Genomic DNA, 27176 nt, shown 5'->3' with positions numbered 1-27176 from the left:
TTCTCTCAGAGATTCTTAAATACTCCTTCCAGGGGCAGTGCCCATCCCCCATGTAGTTGACGAAGATCACTGTTTGTTTTTGTTTTTGTTTTAGCTGTGCCGAGGCATGTGGTATCTTAGTTCCCCGACCAGGGATAGAACCCCTGCTCTCTGCACTGAAGCGCAGAGTCTTAACCACTGGACTGCCAGGGAAGTCCAGACCACTGTTTTATGCATAAAAAATATTAAATCTTCTTGAGCTTTTTCTTGGGGCCCCAGGCATCTTTGAATCCACCCAAATTTGGTACCTGGGATCAAGGATATGTAGGGACATCTGCCCAGATATAATACCTAACTTCGGTGAGTTGTAACTGGTGGTTGCATTTGACAAGGTTTACAGCAAAAACTGAAAATGCTGAGACTCTTCGGCCATGCTACAGTTACAGTTCCCTAGGTCATTAGAACGGGAAAGGCTCTGTCTGTCTAAGGGGTCAGTAAGACCTGAGACATCGTTTCAGCCACTTGTTTGCTTTCCTTATGATCAGGAGCAGCTTGGGGTTGGAATGCTCATATAAGGCCACAAAGTAGAGTCAAAATGACTGTACCCTGGAGACCTGAACATACAACTCTTAGCCTCATTGGCCTCATTCTCATGGCAACTGAGCTCACATTGCAGAGAGCAGTGAGTAATACAGTAGCTGTCCCTAGAATGCTGTTTCTCCCTTTGCCGAGAATGGTTCTAAAATATTTGCAGCTCTCCTCTTGACTAGATAATCAATCTAAGAGTCTGGATTTTCCCATAAAGTCTATATCAATATGATTCTGAGTTTTAAAAGGATTTTAAAGGCCCAAGGAGACATATAAAGGAGAAAATATTCTACCAAGAAGGCTGTAACTCTCAGAGTACCACTCCACAGGACACGATGCTATCAAAGTGTTTTGTTACCAGGGTATCTCTGCTAACCCCAGGTGCCAGCCCAGTAATAGAATAGACACAGTAGATGTGGCATTTCCTCATTGGAGGAATCAGTTCATTTCCCAGATCCTAACAAGTCCTGATGGATTTGGGAATTGGTTTGAAATCTCCTCTAGGAGTTTCTACAAAACTCTACTCTGGATAGGAGTAGGTATGAAGTGGTTTCTATTTCTTAAAAGCCCTGAAGATCAGGAGCAGCATTAATTCTGTGAGTTATGGCTCCTATGAGAGCAGTGCTCTTAATCTTCCCAGGTGGTTGTCAACCAGGAGAAGAGGTAGTAACTCCTTCTGAGACGCTAAATGCCACAGTGCAGCAACTCATTGTTCTAAGGTTGTACGTCCCAGAGTCTGGCCACAGAGAGGGGGCACGGGATTCATGACAACGCAAATGAGACTTCTTTTGATCAGAGGTTAAGGGTGGGTGATAAATGAAAATGATTCCTATTGCCTAGCTTGTAATGATAAGTAATTTGGAGATGATTAATCTATTTTTCTTTCCTATTCTTAGATAAGTCTCATCATTCCTGGCTGCCCCCCCCCAACCCCCAAAACACACACACACACACACACACACACACACACACACACAAACACACACACACAAAGTTAATGGCTGTTTACAAATGAATGTCAACCTCAGGTCATGTATGTCCTAGTTTGTGCTCCACCATGCTGCCTACGAAGATAATAGACCTAAGAGTGGAAGCAAATCTGATTGTCTGAAGTATTATTCAACTTGAGCCCTGACAAGTACAGAGTGTCAGTGTAACAGCAGCTGAACTTGGAAAAATTCACGTTTTTCTCTTTTGCTTTTCCTAGAAGTCATGACCTTCTCTTTAAAGAGTTAAAGCACCCATCTTTGGGGAAGGGTGGTAATTAGGAATGAAAGAAGTAACAGGCAGTTTCTGACACGTAAACTAGGATTTTGCAATGAGAAACAGTCAAGGGTAAGGAGATTTATTTTCTACATCTCTCTGGCTCCCACTTAACATGTTAGGAGCTAGACTTGGCAAACAAAATCATAGAGCTTTTCCTCTTTCACTTAAACACTATGCCAAGAAACTTCCTACTCTGTAGGTGTGTAGAAAGAGGATGGATGGAGAAGAAGTAAAAGAAATCCTTCCTCTGTGGTCCCTGGGATGGTGAGAAGGAAAAGAGGGATCAGAGGAAGGGAAAGTAGACAACGAGAAACTCATGCCCCAAGGTGGTCATCTTGTCCTTGTGGGATTCCGGGAGACTTATGCTGAGTGGCTTCACTTCACCATGTAATGCCCCAGTATGATTAGAAGACTGCAGTGCTGAGGTCCCTCCCTGAGAGAAAGAGAGAGAGAACTTAATTTGCACCCCAAAGCCTACCTTGCTACCCATGTAACATGGACACAGAATTGGCAGCCAGAAGCTTGCCATGGGACCTGTTGTGGCAATGGAAGAGATGATCCTGCTGTGTTTTCAGGATGGACAGCCTGGCCGGGGGCTGGATGGGGGGGAGAACCAGAGGATCTGCAGCCAGAGAGAGTTGAAGGAGGGCCAAGCAAACAAGGAAGGCATGACCAAGCCCTGATTAAAGCAGGAAAAAATAGACAACTTTAGGAGCAACTGAAGTCTGTAGCCAAAACTTGGATGAACTGACCAGTGCACAATCAAAAGCCAGGACAGGACAAGTCCATACGGACCCCCTCTCCCAACCGCATACCATAAGAATACAATAAACTATACCCTTCCCCATGTATTTTCAGATAGGAGGGCAGTGAGAAGTGAAAATGTGGGAAATCTCAGAACCTGAGAAATATCTAATGAGGTGGTTTAAATTACTGAATCGGAATACATTGAAACCAGATCAAATCAAGTTAGTTTTGTTTTGTTTTTTCTTTCCCACTACCTACCAGGTCATAAGACCAGATCAGCTATAGACAAAATAAAGAAACTAAATTTTTTCTAAGTTTCTGTTATCATGAGTAATTTTGCAATCCTGCTACAAAAACACTGAGATCAAATAATAAGTTCACATCATACTGCATTTGACCCCACAAAAATGGTCTTTTATTCCTCAGAACTTTGTTACTGATAAAGGTTTTTCTTTACGAGAGGCTTTTGTGCATGAAGAATGATCACTACTATTTGTGCTTTGGTTATTATCCAATATTTTAATCTCGTGGATGTATTACATGTGGTAGACTACATTATCTGCCCACAATTCTTCCTTCCCTCCCCTCTTCGCCATGGTTCACTGCAGGCAGACCATTCTTCCTTACCTCTTTGATGTTGGCCTTGGCCATGTGACATGCTTTAGACAATGGAATATGGGTAGAAAAGAGAGCTTGTCAGTTTTGAGCCAAGGTATTAAGGTAGTTACCTGTTTCTACTCTTCTTTTGCACTTCTGCCATCGAGCTTGAAAAGATCCTTGAGTAGCCACTGGTCCTACAATAGAAGCACTTGGAACACACCTAAACTCAACACACAACCTGAAAGATATACTCACCAGCCCCCAACTACAGGCTGTGAACATGAAATAAGCAATTTGGGTGTTACACTTTACACATCAATATTGCAGAAGAAACCTGACTGATGCATTAAGCAATTCGCATTTCTTTAAATAGTAAACAATCAACATTATCCTAAATATTCATATAACATTCATACTGCTGATAAATCAAATCACAGATTTATAAGTCAAATTTCTCAGATATTCAAACATTGATTATAAACTTATTTAATTATACTCTCTAGATAATGACTTAGGAACTTCCCTGGCAGTCCAGTGGTTAAGACTCCACGCTTCCAATGCAGGGGGCGCAGGTTCGATCCCTGGCCAGGAAACTAAGATCCTACATGCCGTGCAAACAAAAAATTTAAAAATAAAAATAAAATAAAATAAATAATGACTTTAAATCACAAGTTAACATAGGTTCTTATAAACGTTTTAAACAACTTATAATAAAGACAAAACACACACACACACAGTATTATACTGATTACTAGCACTAAAGGGTTTGGGTAGACAAATGACTGCTTCTCAGTTGGATTTGGAATCCAATCACACAGTTCTACCCCAAACCACTGGTTACTAAATTAAACCTCTATTATAGTCAACACTGACTTTTACTTTTAATTAATTGCCTTTCTTATAGATTTTAATTTTTTGACACATGGTTTCTCTCTACAAAATGATATGTTCTTTCATGTTTTCTGTGTCTGGCAGTATATAACCAAATAGCTTATAACTCTGACTTAATAGTCTAACCTGAAGGTTTAATTGACAACTTCTGTTTCATGAGTACCTCATTATAATTAGCAGAATATCTAGATCAGGGTTTTGTAAACTTTAAGGTACATGCAAATCACCTGCGAATCTTGTTAAACTACAGACTTTGGTTCAGTAGGTTTGGAATAGGACCTGCGATTCTGCATTTCTAACAAGCTCCCAAGTGATGCTGAGGTTACTGGCCCTTGAAACATACTTTGCATAACAAAGATATAGAGATGTCTTCTCCTGGGTGGTTAAGGATTATGTCTATGTAGCCCATTCTCTTCTTTGGGATAACCGGCTCTTTTATTTTCTTGGAATACATTATCTTCTTGCACGGCTATTGTATGTGCTGAATAGTTGTCAAACCCCCATTCTATTGGTTACTTCATGCGGCTGCTGGTGCTGAAGAGTTTCTTGGAACAATATCTACTTCTTCTGCTGTTCCCTGTGTATATTCTTTCCTGTATACAGACATAAAAATAAGGACATTTATATACCTCATAAACAGACTGTGAGGAAAAATTGTGAAAGACTTTGAAATCAGAAAAAAAAAATTATTAACTCTCCTGTCTAGCACAATTTTCCACAGTTCATTGATGGGGTTCAGGACACACTACCACAAAATATGGCACCTTGGCATATTGAATATATTAAGCTGAAGAAATTTGAGAGATGGCGTGTGCAGGAAGGACTTTCTGACCTTACTCTGAAGCAGTTTATGAAACCCTTATGTGAGAAGTGCCCTCCCTGTACCTGGAGGAAAAGAACATCCTTATCTCCAAGACTCAGAGAGGAATCTGAACAGGACTTGCTGTTTACCCCAGTTTTCTATACTTAGCTCATATCACTTTTTTGTCCTATCACATTTTTCCGCCACTCTCTACTCTTCATCAAACCTAGCATTAAAACACTCAGGTATGGGACTTCCCTGGTGGCGCAGTGGTTGGGAATCCACCTGCCAATGCAGGGGACACACATTCAAGCCCTGGTCCGGGAAGATCCCACATGCCCTGGAACAACTAAGCTCGTGTGCCACGACTACCAAGCCTGTGCTCTAGAGCCCGCGAGCCACAGCTACTGAGCCTGTGTGCCACAACTACTGAAGCCTGCTTCCCTAGAGCCCGTGCTCTGCAACAAGAGAAGCCACCGCCATGAGAAGCCTGCGCTCCACAACGAAGAGTAGCCCCTGCTCACCACAACTAGAGAAAGCCCACGCGCAGAAATGAAGACTTAATGCAGCCAAAAAATTAATTAATTAATTAATTATTTTAAAAAAACAAGCACTCAGGTGTAAACACTTCAGGTCTTCATTTTCTTATGAAGTGTCTTGTGTCACATAGAACTTATATTAAACAAATTCATATGATTTTCTCTTGTGAATCTGTCTTGTTCTTGTCCCAGCCAAGAACTTAGAAAGGTAGAAGAAAACCATATTTTTCCTCCACTGTAAACTATTTTACAACTCTGTAAGCTGTAGTGAACTAATAATAGTACAAAGGATTTTTGTCTATAGAAATGCAAATTAACAGTCGAATGCAATTTATTATTGCCTGTGGATATACGCATTTTCATCTATTTGTAAATTTATTTTGGCATTCCTTATTGCCTGTATATATACATGGTTTTTTTAATTCTCCTTTGACCAAGTAGTAACAAAGGGCTGGTACCCTCATTAATTAATGAGTCACGTGGATTTATTTTCTACATAAGAATGTCATATAGAAATCATGCCCGCTTTTAAAAATTATCCTTTAGCAAGACATAGAAATTGAAAAGAAAAAACTACTTACTGTCTTATTCACTATTTAATATCATTAATAAGTAAAAATTAAACAAAGCTATTCATCTTCACCATTCTTTTGTCTTATAGCCACCTTTTTTCTTACATTTTATTACTTTAACTTTTTTCTTTTGAGTATTATTGTGAACTTAGAAAATAAAAATAATGATTTGATTCTTAATTTTTCAAAATTTAGAATATGGGAACGCCTTTAATTTACACCTACGCCCTTTCAGCACTGACTCTAATGTTTTTTTAAAGTATCTTTGTCTTCTGTCAATAGAAGGATATTTCCTGACCCGTTCCCATTTTTTTTCCTGTCATCTGGGAAACTGCTACCGTCCAAGGAGTCCAGGCTCCTTTTGGTGGAGAAAAGTATCAAAGACCCAAATATGGGCATTATAAGTACACATGAGAGTTGGTGGTGAGTGAATGCTAATGCTCTTGAGGCACTGGAGAAGTCACAGAGTTGGAAAATATAAGTCTTTTTGGAGTCTTGAGTTCATACTCATTTTCCCAAGTATATTAAATTGCTATGTCCTACTTTTCTCATAGGCTGGGGTTTTACTGACCTCTGAGAATTTTTCCCATGCTTCCGCTAAAGTAAACATGCTAAACCCATAGAAAAACACAGAGACATAGGTTTCCAGATACAAAGAAGAATGCTTGGGGGACAGCTGCAAAACAAAGGTTTCTATCTTAATTCTAACTTATTTCCTTTCCCTAATCTTGTATGGATAGTTATTTACATATGACAAGAGGAGGGAAGAGAGTTGGAAACCACAAAGATTTGGGAAAATCACTTAGGGACATAATGAGGACAAGATATGAACCATGAACAAGAACTCAAATATTCTGTCTTAAACAATCTCCATTCCTCTGGGTTCGAACTAGATTCCCAAATTGGATGAAGTAAAATATTCATCTTAACCTCCCCCTTGGTAGCGACAGAGAGTCAGTGTTCTCCAAGAGCGCTGTAACTGTGGCTTATGATCCCCTGGAGCTTTCTCTAAAGCAGGAAATACAATTTTTTTTCCACTGTGAGGTTTTTCACTTTGGCTATGAAAACCAAGTACCACTTGATTCTAAAGAGTTTTCCTCTTACCAGCTAATTCCCCACTGAGTTTCCTCCCCTTAGTTGCACTTTTCATCAGAACAAATTACCTCTTGCCCCACCCAGAGAATTGGAACCATGACTAATGTCAGATTCTTGGATCTAAGCATTAAATACAGCCACATCTGAGTTAGAGGGCTCAGGCATCCTCTCAGTTCCCATGTGAGGCAGCCAGAGGGTGGAGAGAGAGTACAGCTCCTGTCCCCATGGATTGGCTGTGCTTTAGCACAGAGCTCATGTGACTTGGGGCCAACCTCTCTTAAAATCTAGATTGTTTCTCGAAGACGATCAAATCAAAATTTAAGTGCCCTCCCTTCACACAAACATATACACACACACACACTCAAAGAATGAAATGTTGTTGTATTACAATAAGATTCTTCCTAAAACTGTATCACAGATTACCAGGTAAAGAATAGACTTGAATGATTTGTATACACTTTGTGGGAATACTGTAGGGTCTGTCAACTTATATTATATTTCCATCTTGAAAATGACCTCCTCTCTGCTTGTCTGAAGCAAGCAGCAGCTAATGGTGAGTACGAAGCAACAAAGTGCTCTGTTCGTTTCTGATCACTGAGAAGTTAATATTACCCCCAAAGAAGAGAAGTTATCCTTTAAAAATCACAAATGAGGGACTTCCCTGGTGGTCCAATGGGTAAGGCTCCACGTTCCCAGTGCAGGGGGCGCCGGTTCGATCCCTGGTCTGGAACTAGATCCCGCATGCCGCAACTAAGACCAGGCACAGCCTAAATAAATAAATAAATAGTTTAAAAATAAATAAACTTGATCACTTAACCATTCAAAAAAATCACAAATGAACCAAATTTGGGGACACATTTAAGTTACTATCTCTTTGAATCATTTGTAAGAGGCAAAATTTGGGGTACCTAGGCTCACAAATGGAGGAGGATGAAGTAATGTATAAAAGATTTTCCATAATCCATGATTATGGATTATTTTCCATAATCAAAGTAATGTATAAAAGATTTTCCAAACCTCATGAGGGTGAGGTTAACAGGATACCTTATTGCCTTACTTTCTGAAAAGATGCTGAAATTTGAACAGGCAATTCACAAACTCCATTTATCCAATTTTATCACATTCCAGTACTAGGTAAAGTTTATAGACAAGAAGTATTTATAGTCTAGTTAAATTTGTATATGCTTACTTCATTTACTGAATATCTACTATGTGCCAGGTCTTGTGTTAGGACTAGTGATAAAAAGGTAAGGAGGAAAAACAAATCCCTGCCACCAGAATTTCTTTTGGTACCCATTTTATAAGCAGTTCTTTGACTCTTGCATTTAAAAGAAGCAGCATTGGTTGTGAAGGCAGCTAGAAAGGAACAGTCATTTTGCCTAAATACTGAACTCAGTGGGGAATTAACTGGTGGGTAATAGACGTTTCTGAGCAGCCAAAACCAATTTCCCACATTCCAAATACTGAAAGTCATAAGTTAAATCCCAAGACATGCCTCCTGGAGCATTTATTCCTATTTTATACACGATTTTAGCCATGGTGGTACAGGAAAATACTGGCTCCCTTACAAAGACATATTGTGAGAACTTTCAATGGAGGGAGGGAGAGTCTCCAGCGAGGAACAGAGTGAAACTGTGCAGTCCTAGTTTACCTTCATCTGATTCTAGTAGCTTTGTTTTCAAAGTATGTTTGACCAACAGCCCACAACTGATAAAAGGGCAAACGGTGCCACAGCCTTATAAAGCTGGAGGTTACCCTGAGGGATTTGATAAGGTGTTACGATTTTATAGCCTTCAGAGAAAGTAACCCAGAAGATGTTATGGTTTTATTGCCCTGTAGCATGTTATCCAGTTTTGTATCTCAATTAGCCACAATTTTTTTTTTTTTTTTTGCGAACAGTATACACATCTGTGTGTGTGTGAAAGCATTCAAGGAAACCAACTCTTTTGTCTAATTGCCTAATTCCTGATTCCCTCACTAATAAAAAGTAGATACATTCGAACAAATACACTTGTTCAAGAATTTTGTTTTTAAAGCTCTGTATTGTTCCACACATTATCTGAGATACCTGCCCTTCAAATACTGACATAAATTCACAGGTATCTCATCTATCTTGCTTTCTTCTTAGCTCCTACCCTGTCTACAGAAAGAGGCAGCCATCTAAACATTCATTCCAGAGTATGTTTTATTGATAGTTTTGATGGCTTTGTGGTTGGGACCAAGAGAGATGTATTCTTAGCTCACAGCAGCTCCCCAGACCTCTCCTTCCCAGCCTCTCATCAGCTGACTGCACCATGAAGGACCTGACCTGGACAATGTAACCATCTGACTATAATAAAATACCAAAGTTCTGTGCCAAGAGAAATGTACCCGGGGCGTTTTCTTAAAGAACTTTGCAGTATGCGTAACTCCGATATATTTACTGTTTCTGTTACTCCTTATTTGTTTCCCTAAAATAAGTGGTAAAACTTAAAATAAGAAGAGCCTATGTTGAAGGATTATGAGAATAAATTTTCCCTTTTTTATTTCTGTTCAAATATCTCTCATCCCCTATATATAAGCACTGTTAGCAATTTGGTTTATAATTTGGTTTCCAGACAGTTTTTCTATGTATTTTCAATGTGTTCTGCTATCTTTCCATATCAAAGCCTGTCTTTTTGTATCATTTCCTCACAATTCTGAAAGATTTTCCCAAAAGACTTTGAATGTTGGTACAGCAATGGAATACTTGGAAATTGTGCTCAACCTATTTGGGGATTTAGAAAATTGCTTGTAATTTTTCTGTTTTGTCTATTATTGGAAAGACTTGTGGAGTATGGGGAAAGGTAGGTGGAAATGTGGAGAAGACGATAGAAAAGAAGCTTAGAGGGCTTCCCTGGTGGCGTAGGGGTTAAGAATCCACCTGCCAATGTAGGGGACACGGGTTCAATCCCTGGCCTGGGAAGATCCCACATGCCGCGGAGCAACTAAGCCCGTGCGCCACAACTACTGAGCCTGCGCTCTAGAGCCCGCGAGGCAAAACGACTGAGCCCGCGTGCCACAACTACTGAAGCCCGCGTGCCTAGAGCCCGTGCTCTGCAAGAAGAGAAGCCACCGCAATGAGAAGCCCGCGCACCACAACGAAGAGTAGCCTCCACTCGCCACAACTAGAGAAAGCCTGCGTGCAGCAACGAAGACCCAACACAGCCAAAAATAAATAAATTAATTAAAAAAAAAAAAAGGCAGGGTGGTCTTAGGCATGGGAAATGTGACTGGAGGTAGGGAAAAGGTGAGGTAATCGGTGTTCTGCAGAGGCGTATCCGCGTTACATGCCTCTTCATGGGATACATGTTCCAAAATGGTGCAGTTTTTAGTCTTCTGATGTCAAAAGGTCATTTACGGAACACCTGGGCAGGCCCAGTTTGGGGGTCAGTGGTCCCAACCACTCTTGGCCAGTTTGAACTGGGTGAGAGTCAACTCCAGGTCCCTGGGAAACAACTTAAGCCCACCTGTTACTATAGTGACCCATACATCAGAGGTGTTATCTACAGGGGTGGTTAAGGAGTCCTGTAATATATTATCTAGGCTACGTGAAGCTTGGAGGGTAGGCAATTAAAGAAAAAAAACAACTAAAGCAGGTTAATTAGTAAAGGCAGGTTACAAACAGAGGGGGTTTTAATAAGCTATTCCCTTATCTGCTGTTCTGTAAGACACACTCAAGGATTTCTAAGACACCAGCTTCTGTTAACCCTGTAGTTTCAATCCCACGTGACAACAAATTGTGCATTTCTCCTTTGTACAAGGAGGAGCAACCATAGCCTGGGCTAGGACCTGTGGTGGAATTAGAGCCACAGCTGTTTGGGTTGGCACGGGTCAGCAGACAGCAATCCTGAGGTTCAGTGTCAGCAACAGCAGTGACAGTGCAGGTGGTCACTGTGCAACAGCAGCATGGCCTGGTCAGGGCATGCCTTCAGACTGCTCAGGTTTCCGAAGGCAGTGTACCAGGCACCTTAGTCAACACTGAGTCAGCAGCACACTCTGGAGTTACAGCATCAGGGCTGCGCTGTGGAATCCTCTGGCCTCAAGGGGGCACACTGAGTTTTGGGTTTGCGAAGAAAAATAGCTAGAAGGACGAACATTTGGACATGAACCAGCTTCTTGGATATACAGTACTTGGGGGGGGAAACTCAAAAAATACTGGACTTCCTGCAGTCATGCATGCCACACTAGATTGTATAAAAAAAGGAAGCATGGCTTGTGAGGATCATATGAGGACATGCTTTTCCACATCACTCTGAATACTTCTTTTTTGCCTCTGCTGGATCCTTTTCCTCCATGAGTTCTAAATCAGTATTCTACTTTCCCTCATTTGTATTCTTTTATTTATTTATTTATGGCTGTGTTGGGTCTTCGTTTCCGTGCGAGGGCCCTCTCTAATTGCGGCAAAGTGGGGGCCACTCTTCATCGCGGTGCGCGGGCCTCCCACTATCGCGGCCTCTCTTGTTGCGGAGCACAGGCTCCAGACGCGCAGGCTCAGTAATTGTGGCTCACGGGCCTAGTTGCTCCGCGGCACGGGGGATCTTCCCAGACCAGGGATCGAACCCGCGTCCCCTGCATCGGCAGGCAGACTCTCAACCACTGCGCCACCAGGGAAGCCCTTCCATGGTCTCTTTAAGCTCTGAATCCTAAGGCTCTTCCATGACGTTTGGTGTTCTATATTCTGCAATACGTGAAAGGACTGTTCCAACATCAGGTAGAAAGGATGCTGCTCCTTGTTTCCTTTGCCATCCATCTCAGTGTTACAGAATAGCACTCCATCTCATCACCAACATTTCTGCCTTTGAATCATGGATCCTTAGTGTCTGCCAAGGCCTTAGAGTAAGAAGACAGATTTCCACTTCATTTCAATTAAAAAATGTTTAAATACACTCACTCTTCAGTATCCTAGGTCGTTTAATAAAGTAAATGAAATTTGCCTCATTTCTAATTCCATTAGGAATAAATGGTTTCTATTGCCAGGGTCTGCTCTAAAGCCTCAAATTAGAGCTTACTCTTGAACAACAGGGGTCTGAACTGCACAGTTCCACTTACACATGGATTTTTTTCAATAAATACATGTAGTACTACACGATCCATGGTTGGTTGAATCACCTGATGCAGAACCATGGATATAGAGGGCTCATTATGGGACTTTGACCGTTTATGGATTTGGGTGTCCCCGACAGGTCCTGGAACCAACCCCCCTGCAAATACCCAGCGATGACTGTATTGACTAGTTAAAATAGAAGATCTGAGAACCTTTAGATGAAAAGAAAAAGAAAAGGCGCACAAAAACATAAATGTCTTATTCTTTTGTAGAAACGTAGGCTTATATGCCACTTGCTCTTTCATTTGAGTTATACTATATTGTTTTGTTCTCATCAAGAGAAAGCATAATGCTTTGATAGTGTCAATTATTTTACTTAAAACGTTTCTATGTATTCCTATATAGACCTAGGTAGCAAATTAAAGGGATATGTATAAGTTTTCAAAATGTAAAATAATGTACAATTTCAAATAATTTTGTAGATTATCATATACTAGAAAGAAAACATTATTATAGTTACAAAAAGCATGCTCCTGAGTTCCGTGACTAAGTTCCGTGTTCCTGTAGAACACTTGGGGAAGCCTAATTGAAGATTTCTGGACCTGACACCTGATCTTAGTCTCAAACATTGAGGAGTAAAACAGCCTAAGCAAGCAGGCATTCTACATCAAGGAGACATCAATGGGGATTGTGTGTTCTTGCCTTATGAATCCCAAGCAAATAAATCTTGTACTCCATGCAATAAACCTTTAACTTTCAGTATGTGATAGTCTTTCCTCATTTCATAAATATTTATTGAGAGCCTGCAATATGCCAGTCTCTGATACAGCAGTGAAGAAAACACCAACCCTGCTCCTACGGAGCTTACATTAATGGGAGACTCTTTAATGTGTTCTACCACCCAATTATCCAAAAAAGATAATCTCGCCACGTAATCCAATTGTGTAAAATCTGTCTTGGGCAAAGGGAACGGCACGCGCATCCTCGAATCAGCTTGAAATGAAAACTCAGCCTGTGCGGGAAGGACGCAGGGCGCCAAACGCAAGAGGGCGCCCTCGCCTCGCGCCGCTCGGAGCGGCGCGCCGCTGTGACGCGTAGGCTCCGCCCCATGCTCCCTTCATAGCGCCCCCGCCCCCTTGAGCGAAATGCGCAGACTCCTCCTCCGGGCTCTGCTTCTGCTGGAGACGCAGCGGAGTTGCAGACGTCGCCTCCCCGCGTGCTTCTGAGGTTAGCTGCCGGGCCTTGTCCTACCGCAGTGGCCGCGCCGCGCGGTTCGGGAGCAGGACGCTGCAGCCGCGGTCCCGGCCTCGGTGTTTGGTAAACAGAAGCCCCAGCGTGCCGGGAGCGTGCAACCCCTCGCCCGGCTCGGCGAGCCCCGGGCGTGAACCGCGGTGACGGAGGATGGCAGCCTCCGGGGTGGAGAAGAGCAGCAAGAAGAAGACCGAGAAGAAACTTGCTGCTCGAGAGGAAGCTAAACTGTTGGCGGGCTTCATGGGCGTCATGAATAACATGCGGAAACAGGTACCGCCTCTGTGGGAGTGACCGACGGCGTCGGGGAGGTGGTCCGGGACTTGGGCCCCTGTCAGCCGCGGCTGAAACCCGCGCCCCGGGGATCGCGACCCTCTTCTTCCTCTGTCCTCGCCCTTCCTTGCATTTTCGCACGCCGGCGAAGCCGCTGTCGGTGGAGGGTAGCGTTAAACAGTTCTCGAGCAAAAGTGCCTCGTCGTCCGCCGATGCTGTGGCTCCTGACTCCTATGGGGCCCCGTGGGCCGGCATTCGGCGTCGGGTATCGCTTGTATAACAGCTGTGCCCTAGTTATCTCTTTGTGAGGCGAGGATCCCTCCATTGGCCAGCCGTTTTAAGGTGTCGTGAGATCTCGGGCGAAGAACCCCACTGGCACAGCCCAAACCGAAGCCCCCCAAGGAAGGGAGAAGCATTGCTGGCCTGACATCAGCTCCTCTAAAATAAGGATCCCCGCCCCCCTTCTGTGTTACCAGGGTGGAGCTAGTAGAAGACAAATCCTCCTGTACGTGTTAATTTAGAGCAGAAACAGCCGTGGATAAATACCGTGCCGCCTTTTAAGGGCACCGTGCGCCTCTGTTGAGAGGAGTTCTTTGTTCTTTGATGTGTGGCGTATTAGTGAAAGTCTTCAGCACGTCGGCGAAAGGTGGGTTATGAAAAGAATGGGTTTTAACGCCAGAGAATGTAGACTAGAGCATCTATTTGTTTTTAAATTCCATAGCATCTTATACCAGTAGGCGTAGAAAAGTCACTTGGTTATTTTCTCGTCCTGGCAGCTTTATTTCTAGAAATATGCATCCAGGAAGATTTGTAGGAATGTTTCAGTTTTGTGACCGTGGTCCTGTTTTTCATGACAAAAGCAGGACATGAGTATAAGTAACTGCAAAACCTAGTTTGCTCAGCTGGTGGTGCTGAAACCACACAACCCAGATTGGGACTGGAACCTACAGGCAGGGACTCGAATCCACCGTCTTTTAACTGAGATCACACACCTGGTCTCAGGACTTTAATGAAGCTCAGGTTCTTTTTTTTGTTTTGGGGGGTTTTTTTTTTTGGCTGCGCAGCGTGGCTTGTGGGATCTTAGTTCCCCGACCAGGGATTGAACCTGCGCCCACGGCAGTGAAAGCGCAGAGTCCTAACCACTGGGCCGCCAGGGAGTTCCCAAAGCTCAGGTAGTTTATGTCTCATGGCAGAAGGAATTCAGTGAAAAGACAAGGTGATAGGTAAGAAGTGGATTTATTTATAGAGATACACATTCCATAGACAGAACGCAGTCTGTCTCAAAAGGCGAGAACGGCCTTGGGAGAAACACACTTCACAGACAGAGTGTGGGCCATCGCAGAAGGCAAGAGTCCCCAAAATATGGGGTGGTTCGTTTTTATGGGCTGGGTAATTTCATAGACTAATGCGTGGGAGGATTATTCCAACTATTGCGGGGGGGGGGGGGGAAGGGGCGGAGATTTCCAGGAACTGGGCCAACACCTACTTTTTGGCCTTTTATGGTTAACCTCAGAACAGTCAGGGCACTGGTGGGTGTGTCATTTAGCATATGCTAATACATCACAGTGAGCGTGTAATGAGGAAGAAGGTCCACTGGAAGTCAGATCTTCCACCATTTTGGACCTAGTTGGTTCTAACCAGTTTTTGTCATGTTCTATGGCTATGTCATTCTTTTAAAGGTTGTGCCCTGCCCCCTTTCCTCCTGTTTCAGTTCTGATGGGACCGTGGACAACAGTAGAGGAATTTAAGAGTTTTATGAGGATATTAACTTTGGTTTCTTTAAGCAGATTCTGCTGGGGTCTTGTCTTTGTTCATCAGCTCCTGACATTGTGCATGAATGCAGTAGATATTTGTGGGAGTGCCTTTAAATCTTGCCTGGTCTTTGGGCTGAAGTAGCTGTGAATGCTTGAATTCAATATTTTATGTAACTTTCATGTATCTATTTCCATGTATACATTCATGTTCCTTTCCTGTGAACCTTTCTTACATTTAGGACACCACTGACTTTGCATTGCTGGTGCATTTAACTAGCGTCTGCCTCTAAAACGTAATTGCACCGCAGTTCACCAGTGCCCACATTTGTTTCCAGCAACCCTCCCACTCCCCCAAATACATGTTTTCATACGCAGACTGTAGCATTGTAAAGCATTGCCTCATTCCCTGCGTAGATGGGGTGCAACTGGGTTGCAGCATCAGATGTTTACTTGAGGAGGAGGGGATTGTCTGAGACTGTATGTTTAGCTTTTGGGGTTTAAAAATTGATTCATATCCATTTCTTAGACTTAGCTTTAAACAATATTAGCATCTACTTATTTACTGTTAAAATAGAAATACAGTTACTGAAATACCAGGATTCTGTTACTGAGTAGGAAGGGGGAAATGGATGCTGGGTGAGACATCAGGAATTTCTTCGACAGTGGTTAACTGGCCTTAATCTGCCAGTTTCTCCTTTTGTCATTGGCTTTGCTTGTTATTCAGACAGTTCTCCAGTAACACTTTTACCAACTTCATGGAATCCTGCATCTTTTGTAAGGTGGGCAGCTTCCCTTTGCAGTTGATTTACATTATACATGTATTGTTCTGTTTAACATAACACAGAAGAGGCTCACCAAGAATGACTGACAAGGGCAGTTGATGGGAAGTGGCAGAAATAGAAGCTGGTCTGAGCCAGAGGAGGAATGTTTGAGTGAGGACCAGTTTTAAAAGTGTTCTTCTATGGTGAATACTTCTGTGTTATTACTATTTTTGCTTTCCCTTACGAGCTCATTACTTTGGGGATCAGGATAATGAGTGCCTGGATGACAAGGGCCCCCAGAAACATGCCTATACAAATTTAAGAACACTGTGAACTTAGAATTCCGGAATCCCAGTTCCTGCTCTGTCATTAATTAGTTTTGTGATATTAGAAAAAGATTTAGGTCGTTTCATCTCTCTGTAGCATTGCAGCCAATCTGTACGTAGTGGTGGAAGGGGGTTCTGCTGAGCCCGCAGCCTCACCTTCCAGTGGAGCCTTTTCCTCCATGATCCTTTCAGTCATTTCTAGCCTTTTGTTTTTAAGTAAACTTTACAATGAAGTATAGGATTCACGAAAAGGATCCAGATCATAAATGTGCAGCTCAAAGAATTACTGCAAAACGAACACACCCCCTCCAAGAAAAAGAAATTGGCTAGTACACCAGAAAAGTCTCCACCTTGTGCCCTTCTCAATTGCTACCCCCTCCAAGGTAACCACTATCCTAATTTCTACTACCATAGATTTGTTTGTCCTGTTTTTGAACTTGTATACATGGAATCATACGGTGTATACTTGTGTGTCTTGCTTTCTTAAAGCTAGCATTTTTTTTTTAATTTTTGAATTTTATTTTATTTATTTTTTTATACAGCAGGTTCTTATTAGTTATCCATTTTATACACATTACTGTATAAATGTCAATCCCAATCTCCCAATTCATACCACCACCACCACCACCACCACCCCGCCACTTTCCCCCCTTGGTGTCCAAGTCTAGAAACTGTCATACAGAGTGAAGTAAGTCAGAAAGAGAAAAACAAATATCGTATATTAACGCATATATGTGGAACCTAGAAAAATGGTACAGATGAACCGGTTTGCAGGGCGGAAATTGAGACACAGATGTAGAGAACAGACTTATGGACACTAAAGCTAGCATTTTGTTTGTGAGATTTATCTATATTGTTGTGTGTTGCTCTAGTCCGTCTTCATTGTGTGTAATATCCCATTGTATGAATACACCAGAATTTATCCATTCTATCATGTTGGGTATTTGGGACTGTTAAAAGTAGTGCTACTTTGAATATTTTTGTACATTTTGTACATGACTCTTGATGTGTACATGTATGCATTTCTGCATTTTTGTTGGGAAATACCCAAGCGTGGAGTTGTTGAGTCATAGGTTAGGCTACATTCAGCTTTAATGGATCCTGTGGTACAATTTCCAAAGTTGTGCCAGTTCACACTTTGGCCAGCTCTGTATGAGAGAGGCTTTTGCTCTACATCTTTGCTAACACTTGATATTGTCAGTCTTTATAACATTAGCCATTCTAGTGGATGTATAGTGGCATCTTATTTAATTTGGTTGAGCACCTTTTCATTCATTTTTCCAACTCTTTTTTAGATTAATGTTATTATCTGTTACACTAGAAAGGGGCTCTACAAAGCAGGGCAGGGTCAAAGCCACTCTTGCAGGTACCCAGTGCTATTGCTATTGTGTTAATGAAGTCCAGAAGACCCTTAACAATTGAGAGATGTTTTGAGAACTTTCCGAGTACCACTACAGTTCACAGTTTCCTCAGGTTAAATGAATTAAAACATAATTAGAATTTTAAAGCTTTTGTTAAAGCCCCATTGAGAGTTAAGTGAGAGAACCGCAAAGCTGATTCGAGGATTGGATGCTGGACACTCACCTGGGCTCACTTACTAACTGAAATGACTCAGCTTCTGTATACTCACCTCTCCAAGACTGGCAGTTACTACATGTCATTAATCTTTAGGGTCTCTTGTGAATAATCCAAACCTTCTGCATTAAATCCTCAATAATAGAAACACCAGCCGTTCTCCAAAGTGTTTTTTTTTTTTTTTTAAGTCTTTTTATTTATTTATTTATTTATTTATGTCTGTGCTGGGTCTTCGTTTCTGTGCGAGGGCTTTCTCTAGTTGCGGCAAGCGGGGGCCACTCTTCATCGCGGTGCGCGGGCCTCTCACTGTCGCGGCCTCTCTTGTTGCGGAGCACAGGCTCCAGATGCGCAGGCTCAGTAGTTGTGGCTCACGGGCCCAGCCGCTCCGCGGCACGTGGGATCCTCCCAGACCAGGGCTCGAACCCGTGTGCCCTGCATTGGCAGGCAGATTCTCAACCACTGCGCCACCAGGGAAGCCCTCCAAAGTGTTTTATATGCTTGTCTCATTTAATTTTCATAACAACTCCCATTGACAACTCCCATTATCCAGATCTTCCTATTCTTAACTCTATCCTATTTTCTCTTTTTGTCTGTCCAGTTTAGGAGATATATCTCTCTCTTCACTGTCTTTTCAATGTCCTAAGCTTTCTTGGCCCTCAGTCCTTTTTTCACATCCTTTGGGCAAAAAGCATTGATGACTGTTTACCTTCTTTGTGCAAGGCTTCTAAGCACAGCTGAAGAATATTCCATTACTGGGCAGTCCTCTGCCAGGTGAGTCCTAACTTCAGCTGGGCTGGCAGTACTACTGGTGAGCAGTTCTACTTACTATTTATTTTACTGTTTTCCTCTAACCCAAGCCCTTACTCTGTATCCTCATTTTCAGTACATCATCTCTCTTTTGACATCACAAATAAATACAAGTCATTAGTCTGGAACTATCTAACTTTTAACTTTCCACCACCAAATCTATAAACCTGTTTTGGCACCTTTTTTTATTCTGCTTCAATGGATAAAGCCATTTAAAGCCAGTACTTTCACCTGGGCTTTGACTTTCTCAGTACTAGTGTAGTCAGAAAAGTTACACCATTAGTTATTCTTTCTTTGTTAAGCATCTTTAACTTCTCCTTCTCTGCTGGATTCTAGCCATCAACATTTAGGCATGTTTTAACCTCTCTAGCCTTTAAACTAACCAACAAACCAATACACTTATTCTTTTTTTTTTTTTTTTTAATTTTTATTTATTTATTTATTTATTTTTTTTATGGCTGTGTTGGGTCTTCGTTTCTGTGCGAGGGCTTTCTCTAGTTGTGGCAAGTGGGGGTCACTCTTCATCGCGGTGCGCGGGCCTCTCATTATCGCGGCCTCTCTTGTTGCGGAGCACAGGCTCCAGACGCGCAGGCTCAGCAATTGTGGCTCACGGGCCCAGTTGCTCCGCGGCATGTGGGATCTTCCCAGACCAGGGCTCGAGCCCGTGTCCCCTGCATTGGCAGGCAGATTCTCAACCACTGCGCCACCAGGGAAGCCCAATACACTTATTCTCAGTCTCAATATTTCCATGTAAATAAAATCCCTCTCCCCCTTGTTAAAACCAAAAGGTGGGTAGAGTCACTGCCTCTTGGCTCACTGTTTATCTATTCCCCTATTTCAGTTTGGCTTTCTAACTTTTCCATTTAGATGAATACTTGTTGAGAACCCATTGTGTGAGACCTACTTACCATAAAATGGCAGGTACAAGAGACTGATAAAAGGCCAGTGTGACTGGAGCACAGAACATAAGGGGAGGATGGTGCAAGATGAAGTTGGAGAAGTAGCTAAAGATCTGCCCGTGTATAGCCTCATAAGTCAAGTTAGGGGGGTTTGCCTTTATTCTAAAACCCTTTCAAATATATGTGTGTATAAGAGGAGGAATAGGTGTATCAGTTTTTCTTTTGAAAAAGATGATTGACTGCTCTATGGTGAATGAATTAGCTCTCAGAGTAGAAGCTGGCAGACCAAACAGGAAGTTGTTACAGTAGCGCAGTGAGATGGTCCTTTGGACTAAGGTGATAGCAGCAACGGCAATATCAATAAAGGAAGGATGATATATTCAAGAGATTTAGGGGGTAAGATCAACAGGACTTAGTGATGGTAACGATATGTGGTTGTGATGACTAAATTAGAAAAACAAATTAAGATAACTTAAAACAGAACCTGATAATGAGTAAGCTCTCAATAAATGTTGGCTATTTTTGCTGTTGTTGTGATGGTGGTGGTTGATTGGATGCTGAGGGGTTCTGTACAAGATGTCATTTATGACCTCCAGGGTTCTGAAATGCATAACTAGATGGATGATGACACAGTACTCTGAGAGAGGAGATACTGGAAATGGATCAAGGCTTTGAGGAAAGGAATATAGTTTGTGTTTTAGATAGTTTAGTTTGCAGTGCCCCTGAGACATTAAGGTATCTGATGAGTTGACAGGTCTGGAGAGTTGTGGGTTAAAAGTATAAATTTTTGAGTTATTTGCATATAGAAGATAAACTTCATTGAAGCTGTGGCGAGTTAAGAATCTAGGATAAAGGCTGGGAAGGGAATGAGCCTGTAAAGAAGACAAAAAAGTAGTGGCCAGAAGAGTAGGAGGAAAATGAGAGTTTTGAGGATCAGAGAAGAAATTATTTCAGAAGGAAGATGACAAATTTTGATGCCTAAGAGAAGTCAGAGTAAGATTAGAACTAGAAACTTTCAGAGGATTTAGCAACAAAGAGGGGTTTATTGACTGTGATGAGAGTTGTTTTGATGGGGAGACAGATGGAAGTCAGATTAGTGTGAGTAGGATATGAGAAAATTGAGACAGTTCATTTGAGATTTGGCCCTGAAGGGAGTGAGGGAATCAAATAAAGGCTTTTTAAATGGAAGATGTATGTGTGTTTAAAAACTAGTAGGAAGAATTCATTTGAAATGACGAGGTTTAATATATGTGAAACAGAATGGGTGATTGGTGACTTCCTGAGATGAAGTCCAAAGTAAAGGTGAGTAATCTCCTATGGGAGGAGGATGGTTCCTCTTCCATAGGAGTGGGAAGGAGGAGAGGGTTGGTAGGTACATAGGTGGGTGTGTTTGGAATCAAGAGAATGAAGGAGTTCCTATCTAGAGGCTTTTGTTTTCTCTGAAAAGTAGAAGATGAGATCATCTGCTAAAATGAAGGAGGAAGAAGATGAAGCTGGAGGTTGAGGAAAGTTGTTTTTGTGAAGAATAGAAATGGTATGATGGCTGGCAGTGTGGTTTTGTTTTGTTGCTGTTTTGGCCGCACCGCATGGCGTGTGGGATCTTAGTTACCCGACCAACCAGGGATCAAATCCATACCCCCTGTAGGAGTCCTAACCACTGGACCGCCAGCGAATTCCCAATATCTAAGTCATCGTCATCTTTTTTTTTTTTTTGCCACACCGCACAGCTTGTGGGATCTTAGTTCCCTGACCAGGGATTGACAGCAGTATTTTTTGAGGTTAATTATCATGAACTTATAATGAATATTTATCCTTAACCTGGCCTTCAAAGCCCTGTCATAAAGGTTCTATGACTCGCTTCCCTTCCTACTCATGCTTCAGTTCTTTATTTTTTTTATTTTTTAAGATTTTTTTCATGTGGACCATTTTTAAAGTCTTTATTGAATTTGTTACAGTACTGCTTCTGTTTTATGTTTATGGGGTTTTTTTGGCCCCGAGGCAAGTGGGATCTTAGCTTCCCCGACCAGGGATTGAACCCGCACCCGGGATTGAACCCGCACCCTCTGCATTGGAAGGCAAAGTCTTAACCCCCAGGGAAGTCCCTCAGTTCTTACTTTAAAAGCCACTTCTTCCCTGAATGCCCTAGATTATGTCAAGCCCCTCTATTACATATGCTCTTACAGCACTCTATTCCTTTCTTTCATGCATTTATCAGCTCTATAAAGGCAATAAACACTATTTAGTTTAATGCATGTCTTTGCTACTAGGCTCTAAGCTCCATGAGGGCAGGGACTGTGTTTGGCTTGTTCGGCTATATTGCAAACATCTACCACATAGATGCTCAAATATTTGTTAATACAATAGTTGATATCATATGTATGGTTGATAACACCTAGAGGATGAGTGGACAGAGGATCTGGGTAGCATCAACATTTTAAAGGATAGGAAGAAAAGTGCGTTGGAGATTAAGGTGTGGGAGGAAGAAAGACAGCAGGGAATAATGTCATTGAAACCAAGATTAAGTTACAAAGGAGAGCCAGTCGGGAGTATCCAGTGCTATAGGGAGGTCAAAAAAGAGAGTGTTCAGTGGATTTGAAAATTGGTGGTTTTAGCAAGTAAAGTTTTAATGGAATGGTGGGGGGGGGAAAGCAAATTTTAGAGGACAAAGCAGGGACAGAGTGGGGAGTACATGGAGAGGAAACTGCCCCCTTTGTGGCCCAAGCTTTCCCAGATGGGATCAATGTTCTGCTAAACTCTGTAGTATCTAGTGCATACTGTCATCATGACACCATGTGTGTGTTGAATAAATGAGTACAGAAGCACATCTTAAGAGAGACATGATTGTATTAAAATTACCTTCTGAGAAGCAGGGGGACAGTCAAGATTTGGGAGATGCAAGAACCAGGGTAGCCCCAAAAGCCTCTGGCCTTTTTCTAGGACTCTGTCTTCATTGCACCTCACCTCTCTGACTACTTGCAGTCTGTTTCTCTTTCAGAATTTCAAATCCTGGAGAGAGAGGATCTGATAGACGTAGTTTGGGTTAAATGTTAATCCTGTGAATAAATTATCCGAAGCAGAATAGGGCCATGTAGCACAAACATGATCTTGAAAGGCCCATGTATTGAGGCCATTTCCTGAGAAGGAAGAATTGTAAGTCAGGTGGCTACTCCAGTTGGCATCTACTACAAAGATTCATATTAGTGAAATCACTGATAAATTTTTTAGTACATAATATAGCATATAATTTAGTTACATTCTGTTGAGCTGTCAAAAAATGTGGTTGATTAACATTTAAGAGAGACACTCTTAAGAATATGCCATCTTAAAGATGTTTAAAAAAAAAAAGAATATGCCATCTTATTTCAGATTAGCTTACTGGAAAATGGTGTGCCAGGATTAAATGAGTTCTGCCTTAGACCTTCTCTTTGAGTTGCAATTAAATTGAATCACAATTTAATATTACACTGTAAGCTATTACTGTGAAAAATTATTTTAGAATGGTTTTGTGTCTTCTATTAAAACTTCTTTTAGCAATTTTGCCTTTAGTCACTCATTGCTTTAGGAAGCAGCATGCTATAGTGGAAATAACATGGACATTGGATTCAAACAGATTTCTGGGTTTGAATTCTGCTCTGTCTTCTTACTAATTGTGTGACGTTGAGCAAGTCGATTCTTCAGCCTTTTGTGTTCCTATGTGCACAATGATCATAATATCCTACCTTACTGATGTTGGGACTAGTGAGAGAAAGAATGTGAAAACTCTTGATAACTTATTCAGTGTTACACAGATATTGTTGGTATTGTTATTATCACAGTGAATCTGCTGGGATTCTTGGTTACCAGCAACAGAAACCATTCTGTCTTAAGTAAAAGTAATTTATTGCAAGGGTATCGGGAACTTACACCGTTCACCGTAGGCTGGAAGATGAGCAGTCCTGGCAAACAAACCTAGGGATTCTTTGGTAGCTAGGCTGCAGAAACCCTGGAGTCAAGGTTACAATGCAGGAACAGTCTTGACGACTTGCTGGTGACACCATAAAGACATCCCGTTGTCCCCGACACACCGCCCCATCTTTCTGTCATTCACCCAAGATTCAGAATCCTGGAAGTAGGTATCTAATTGGTTGGCCTTAGATTGTTTGCCAGATTAGGGCTCTGCTAAGGAGTGAATAGAAGAATTATCTGACTTACTTGTTCCATAACGAGAGGCAGGCTCTGAGAATTGCCCTCTCCCCAAGATAGTTCATAATGAGGATTTTTTCCAGAAATGAGAGTTTGGGGTTCTAGGAGGCAGGGGAAATTGGATGCTAGATTGCCAGAATCCACAAATATCCACTATGACCTATACCTTAGGTGTCCAGTGCAAACATGCATGCCCTTATTCTGTCCTATAATTTTTTAAAAATTATATATATATATCACCAATTAAATTTTTTCACTTACCATATCTAACTCCAAGATCACTTAGTGATATCCATTTCTTCTATAGGCATTTTAAGACCCTAAGGGTATATGTAATAATAGATTCTTTATATGATCGTGGAGGGGAAAGGAAACTAGTTAACACTTAGGTAAATATAAAAGCAGAGATGAAAATAAAAGTAGAAGCCACATTCATTGTTTATTATTTTTTCATTGTTGTTATTTGTGACTTCTTCCTTCACTGGCTATTCCTATTCTTTGTCTTTAGCCAACCCCTTAAGGTTCTTTATCTGATGGGGTGACCTGATCTTTTATTCCTAGGTATCTTGAACCTTTGGTCTTGCCTGTATAAGGTTACTTTAGTCTTCCATTAACATTTACCACTGCAGTTGGCAGTACTAGTGTTGGGTCTGGGATTTGATTTTATGCTACTTAAAAGCTGCTTAGTTAGCCTGTTGCTGTTTAATGGATGCTGGCAGAAGACATGAGACTCCTGGGTCAGAGACAACAGACTTGATTGTTCACAGCACAGCATCACCAGCATCAGCATGTGTGCATCAGTTCCCCTTGCCCCACAAGTACTATGAGGGTGACATGGTGGGACCCAGATGGATGTTAGGGTTTGTGTTGCAGCTAAGGAATAAACAGTAAGGAATCTGCCACTTTTATAGCAAATGATAGGCAAGCTTGCTGTTTATCCTGGAGGGGAGACATTATCTCACCCTTATGGTCGCGTTCTGCCAACAAAACCCTGAGAAATGATGGTCTGGGTAAAAAGTGGTAGAGCCTTGCATTCTTGGCATGTCCAGGAAGATACGCAGGAACTCGAGACCCATAGAGAACTGTCTCTCCCAACAACCAGAAGGTATCCAAGGGGGTCCCCCGAGTTCCAGTCATCTTCTGTCCCGTGGAGGAAGAGCAACAACTTTTTTCCTGATGGCCAGGATCAGGCACCTACCCAAATGTAATAACTTTTTACCGGTGGCATGAGGAGGCCAAAATGGCCAGGTCACAGTCTTAACTGTCCATTCTGTGGAAACGTTGTTATATCGCTTGATTAAATGATTCTTCTTTTGGGTCCCCAAATCTCTAAACTGCTAGCAGAACCCACCTCCAGAAAGACTAATTGCTGAGATCAGAAACAAAATTTCTGTAAATGAATCCTTAAGCATATTAGTGAGGGGAGCCTCTTCCATGCCTTGGTTGCCGGGCTAGTTCTGGCTAGAACCCATTCTATCTATACAAATTAAGTGAAATCCACCTAATTTGTATAGATAGAATGAAAATGGATTCAGCTGCTTAAAGAAAAAGGTTTGAAAACCACTGATCTGAGGCTTTTCCCTGAAAAGAGAATAAACTGTGTGTGTCTTTCTGTGTCTAAGCGGTGTTGAGAACAGAGGATTTGCAGGGGTGGTCTTAAGCAAAGCCTCATCTTCCAACTTTATTTTACTAGAGAAGCACTGCATATAGGGGATTACCAGGTAGTTGCCCATCTGTCAATAGGGTGTTCTATTATGTCTCAGTTGGCTGTTGATCTCTACATAAACTCCCTGAGTTGAGAATCTCAGAGAGCTGAATGGTAGAATTCAGGCACCAAATCCCCTCACAAAAGTTGGCTGGACAAAGTACTGTGAGTTTGAATTCCCAGGTTTGCTTTGTCTTTTAGTTGTTCTGTTTTCTTACTGGCACAGGGAGTGCTTTGTTCTATCTTAAATGCTGACAAGGCATCCTCTATCAATGACTGTTCCTTTTTGTAGCCTCTGAAGAACAATTGAAGAGGTTATTTACATTTTTACTCCAGAAAGCTCTGGAATGGGTCGATACCTCTTAAGTTAACTCTAGACTGGAAGGTCATTTCCATTTCTCATCTCAAATTTTTCTCAGCCAAGATGTCATTCATAGCTCTCCGGATTGTCTGCAGTGAACCGAATGACAGCACTCCATCTAATTCCATATTAGCAACAGAAAATCCCCCAAATTTGTCTGTTATGAACCCTCTTATTATTAAATTCCCACATCTATAATCTCCCTGTAAATTAAAATTAAAGCAATTGAAAGGCAAAAGTCTGCTCTCCCTGGTTTCTTAAACTGCTCAGTCTCAGCCAGAAGGCGTTCACTTAAGTGTTTGGGTCAAGTCAGGGTAACTTCTTCAGCAGCTTCAGCGTAGGCTGTCTTCCATTGGAATAGATTAAGTTAGTTTAGCACCTCCAAAGCTGAACATCTCCAGTTTCAAGGTAGTTTGTGTCACATGTTTTCAGTATGTCAAAGGGTCTCTGGGACTTTTAAGATTAGCATAGTGTCACCCCCACCCCTACAAACCTGAAAAGATTCAAGCACATCTCCTCTCTCTACAGTAAATAGTGCAGATGTTGACACATTATTATACAGTCCTAACCCACCTTATTGTTCCCAGCCAAAAACAGACAGAAACTTCGTTTCTGGAGGAACAGGGTTTTCAAAGTAAGAAAATCTTGGCTTTTGGTTTTGACAGATTGCCAGTCTGTGTCAGCTCTCTGTAATTGTTAGACCCTAAGACTAAACTCAGCTGGGAAGAATCACTTATCAAGAGGCTAATAGGGACACTATGTTTACTGGATAGGGAAGGAATTTCACATATGGATAATAATGTTTCATTGGCATATGATACATTGTTTTTCACGGGCAAAATGTTAGGTATTTGCCAGGGGGATTTCTCAGCTGCTCAGTCTCCTAGAGTTTCTTTTTTCCCCTTGTTGTCCATCCTGCATGTTTAAAGATTAATTTTCATTTCTTTTTTGAACCCTGTGGTCTTGGCCACTCAGTGCAGAATTGATTGAGTTTTGTCTAGTGACAAACTCTTCCCTCCCTTTTGGGAGGAGAGTGATCCACATTTGTGACAGGCAGTTGTGCAGAGCACAGTTTGTGGCCTTGAATTCTCTGCAGTTCTAATCCTCCTGGTTGTTCTGCACCTTTGTGTCCTCATTAGAA

The 27176-nt window shown here is 41.8% G+C and overlaps 1 protein-coding gene across 5 annotated transcripts in view; it reads left to right on the top strand.

Annotated features, from left to right (window-relative positions):
- Positions 1 to 13292: 13292 nt before the first annotated feature.
- The window catches only part of KLHL7 (kelch like family member 7), a 57860-nt gene continuing 43976 nt past the window's right edge, over positions 13293 to 27176 (top strand). For 3 of the 5 annotated variants that reach the window (XM_082398379.1, XM_082398380.1, XM_082398381.1), the window contains exon 1: positions 13293 to 13665. In XM_082398379.1, the coding sequence (XP_082254505.1) occupies positions 13546 to 13665 (120 nt within the window). In that variant the 5' untranslated portion in view covers positions 13293 to 13545. Of the gene's footprint in view, positions 13666 to 14141; positions 14312 to 27176 lie in introns of all 5 variants that reach the window. The other 2 variants (XM_082398383.1, XM_082398382.1) reach the window with 1 other exon arrangement.

The sequence above is a fragment of the Balaenoptera borealis genome, assembly GCF_965194805.1.
Source record: "Balaenoptera borealis genome assembly, chromosome: 7".
NCBI classification, from domain to species: domain Eukaryota; kingdom Metazoa; phylum Chordata; class Mammalia; order Artiodactyla; family Balaenopteridae; genus Balaenoptera; species Balaenoptera borealis.
The sequence above is the reverse complement of the archived record's forward strand: the minus strand, read 5'-3'. Positions and strand labels throughout refer to the sequence as shown.